General features: G+C 40.2%; 1 protein-coding gene across 1 annotated transcript in view; it reads right to left on the reverse strand.

Annotated features, from left to right (window-relative positions):
- Nucleotides 1–1,564: 1,564 nt before the first annotated feature.
- Nucleotides 1,565–4,292, reverse strand: part of LOC122816338 (deleted in malignant brain tumors 1 protein-like) — a 608,428-nt gene continuing 605,700 nt past the window's right edge. Inside the window, exon 6 of the mRNA XM_044089068.1 lies at nt 1,565–1,622. Coding sequence (XP_043945003.1) covers nt 1,565–1,622 — 58 coding nt within the window. The remainder of the gene's footprint in view (nt 1,623–4,292) is intronic.

A 4,292-nucleotide genomic window follows, 5' to 3' on the forward strand; every position in this document is an offset into this window, starting at 1 on the left:
TACTCTTATGCCCCAGGGACACTTAAATCAGTATGGAGATTGGAAGGTGGGGGAAATCTAAAAAAACAGATGTAGGATGTGCATTCTGAGCCTGCAACCAAAGGAGGCATTAAGGATGTGCAAACAAGTCAGGAACAGGTATGGAGACTGTGATGCATGTGTGTGGCGTGTGTGTGTGTGTGTGTGTGTGTGTGTGTGTGTGTGTGTGTGTGTGTGTGTGTGTGGGTGTTTGTGGGTGTGTGGGTGTGTGTATGTGTGAATGTGTATGTCTGTATGTGTGCCTGTGTATGCATGCATGTGTTTAATTTTTATATGTTTACGTGTGTGTGTGTGTGTGTGTGTGTGTGTGTGTGTGTGTGTGTGTGTGTGTGCTTTTTATGTGTTCATGTGTGTTTGTGTGAATGTGTATTCATGTTTTTTATTTGTTTACTTTTGTGTCTGTACATGTGCGTGTGCATGTGTGCATGCGTGCGTGCGTGCATGCATGCGTGTGTGTGTGTGTGTGTGTGTAAGAGAGACGGTGACTAAGAAGAAAATGATGCCTTTGACTAAGAGTTGGATACACCACAGCTGAATACCATGAGATCTGCTGATCAGCATTTCATGATAGTAACTGCAAATCTGAAATGTGAAAATAAGCCAATGATGAGATCTTTCCTCATTATGGCTCACATGTTTCTGAATCACAAAATACTGCATCATGAGAGCAAGGCCTTTGTAGCATGAGCCATACTGCTCAGGCTGGGGCTGTTAATGAATTCACAGAATAGTCATACTCTTTCTGGCTTTCTTCCCTTATTTGTTTCACAGTATAAGAAACACTTAAGATGTCATTAAGGAATGCTCACAATGTCTGTATTACCGCTACCTCTTGGATATGGAGTCCATTCAAGTGAACTGTGTAGTTTAAGGTCATTTGTTTCAAATAGGAATAACTGGAAGCATACAGCAATGTCTGCTTTAAAGTGCTGACTTTTTTATGCACAGTCACAATCAATATTACTGGAAATTGTACAACCTACTATGCAGACATATGAAAGCTTACAGATGCAGGCTTCCTTCTGGGGTTTAATGTCAAGATACCTAAAAGAAAATGGTACAGTGTTGAGACCTGGGGCATTCTGTCTGTTTCATGGAGAGAGTGAAAGGTTTCCTTTTAACATTACCATGTGATGTTTCTGGGTAAGTGAAGATTTATGAATCTGATGACATATTTTATATTGCTTTTGTGTATTATTACACGCAACAGCATTTCATGCTATTGCTCACCTTTTTTAGTTCAGATAACTAGCTGGAGTTGAAGCTTTCCATGGATTGGTTAATCTGCTCATAAAAACTTTAGAAAATTAGTAATACAGGTAAAACAAAACACTGCCCACATTACAGTTGTTGCAACAAAATTAGTGCAAAGTTAAAAGTCACGCTGACTTAACCTAAAAGTTGCCAATACTCTTTTATGTGTCCCCTGTTTCATAGAAATATATTGCAACCTACACTGTACTACCTTCTCTGACTAAAGAGATAACTTAAATGCTTTATACAACATACAGCATTTTTTTTATTTTTATGTACAGTTATATTTTACATGAAGCAACAAATTGAGACTTACGTGGTCTATCCACCTGGGAAAATGAATAAGGTGTTTTACCTTTATACGTGTAGCTCACTTTAGCAGATGTTAACTGTTTTATCTCTTTCATGCTAATCATGCAATTGTCATCTAGGTTTTATTATTTTTCAGTGAGCATCTCTTGGTTCTAACTGTTTTTAATAATTATAATTTTCCATTCTTTTCTTGTATTTGGTTCTTTGTGTTTAAATGAATTAATATTTTAAATGTGTTGGGCCACTTCCTTTTAAGGGGCATTTTGATGAAGACTGCAGCAAAATGAAATATATAATAACAAGACTGAATGTACAAATACTTAACAATATACTGCATAAGGGCGTGAATGAACTACTTTAAAAAAGGAGAAATGAACACAGACAATAATGAATCCAAAACCACTCATATTAATTAAGGGATACATACAGGGCAGGATTCATGAAGCCTCCGTGTAAGAGATACAAGGCTTACACGGAGGCTGCAGTTAAACGGTGTGACATCAGCATGTCATGCATATGCATGAGGGCATGCTGAATCACACCTAAGGCTAACACGGTCCATGGAAGACAGTAGGGGGCATGTCCATAGGCCGAGCCCTGCAAGCGGACATGCCCCCAGAAGAGTAAAAGTGCCCAAAGTAAACACCCACGACAGAGTCCATGGAAATGTGAATAAACACAACACAACACATGCCCCCACAGACTATGAACATAAAATATATAAATGAACATGTTATATATATTTTTTTAAATCGTAAAGATGTTTGCCCTTGAGTGCACTCGTTTGCGCGGGCATGCCCATAGCTCAGCCACAGTTAGCAATAAGTGGAAAAGCATATAAGAACTAACTATGCAAAGTAAGCGAAAAAGCAATAGCGGAGCAGTAGGGACGTCGGCTGAAGAGCAGGCAGTCATGGTTCAAGCCTCCCCAACATCAGTTTTTATTTTTAGTAAAATAGCACGAAACAAGTCCCTGACATATATGTACACATATAAAATTATATTTTATGTAAAATTTAATGAAATAGGTCATTTATTTTGAAGAAATGTGAGATAACAAAATAATAAAAAATGCCAGATGTGCCTATAGCTGAGCTACAGTTTAACAAGGTGAGTGCATCTACCCGTAGGTGAGCAGTGGTTAAACAGGTGTAAAATGAGTGCCCGTAGGTGAGCAGTCATTTAACACGCTGAAACTGTGTGCCCCTAGCTGAGCTGAGTGTAATATGCGTGCTTACAGCCAAATGAAGCGTAAATCAGCGTACTCCGTTTGCGCGGAGCTGCGCACCGTGCCAACAAGCTAACCGACGGGCAATGTTGAGCAAGCTGTAACAAAACTGCCTTTACACAGACATACCCCCTAGCCTGTCTAGACAGTTATAAAATATAAAAAGCAGTGGCCAGGTTCGAACCCAGGATACCATGCACCATAGTCAAGGTACTGAACCACTAAGCCATGACAGCTGTACTTAGAAATGCAGTAATAGCAAATATATAGGAATGAATAGAAAGTGGAGCATGCCAAAGCAGGTTTTGTGAAATTGATACAATTCCAAAATGCCCAATCACAGATAAGTGCAGGAAAAATGGCATATATAACCCCCATAGGCGGGAATACACAGCATAAACGATTGTAGAACTAGCTTGCAGCCAGAATGTCAGGAGTAGGTGAGGGTAGTTGCTTTCGAGCACAGAGGTGGGGCATTGAGGAGTCCAGATACATGGTCTGGCTCCTAGTCCACAATCATGAGGCCCAACTCATGCAGGGCCAGGTCCTGTGGGGGGCATATAGGGCTGAGGCGTGGGACTGGTTGGCTCATGATCTCACCAGTGCCACAGGGATTCCAAGGACTGGTGAGCAGGTCCGTCACCACCATGCGGACCTGAAGAGACGTAAGCAGGACCAATTGAACCTTTGGATCCAGGAGGCCCGGCAAATGCCCAATGCCCCACTACTAAGTTACATTTAATTATGTATGTAAGAAATTAAACTAGCTGATATTATGGAGATGTGTATTCCAATATTACTTCATTTATATTACAGCTGCAGGTGTCCGTTCTGCGAACGCAGAGCCTATGGCGATAGGCTGGTGCGGTTGCGCCACCAGGCAGGTCAGTAATCCTCTCCCAGTAACTGTAAAGAAATATAAAAGTATGACAGTTAGCAAAAGAGTGCAGTGTAGTCACTAAGTAATAAAATGTGCAAGTAACAGTGTAAGAGTGTTTGCAAGTATAGCTTGATTACAAAAGTGAGTTGCAGTCTGTAATCCAAACAGAAAAATGAAAATGTCTGAAATAAAGTCTGAAATAAAGATGCTCCACCTGTAATATAATAGTACACAACCTGCAGCAGGCTGAAAAGTACAGCTGCAGAAGATGAGCAAATCACATGTGTGAAATATATCCCTGTTGAAATACTGAAACATGACAGAAGTGAGACTGCTGGAAAGGATTGTAATAACTGCAGGTAAACATGTCAATAAAGCCTAGAAGTAAGTACCATCCTGAATAGTAAAATGAAAACAAGTGAGAGAGTGTGAGAAAGAGTTATGAATCCACCAATAAAGTAGTAATAACCCCTGAATAAAGTATACTGCAGTCAGTACAGAATGAAATGAATGTGGCAAGTAGAACCAAACTGCGAAATGTGTTCAAAGTGTTGCTGGGGGAAGGCCCCGGAATTTTTT

This window comes from Protopterus annectens, chromosome 1.part1 (genome assembly GCF_019279795.1).
Source record: "Protopterus annectens isolate FY-2018-M chromosome 1.part1, PAN1.0, whole genome shotgun sequence".
Taxonomy (NCBI): domain Eukaryota; kingdom Metazoa; phylum Chordata; order Ceratodontiformes; family Protopteridae; genus Protopterus; species Protopterus annectens.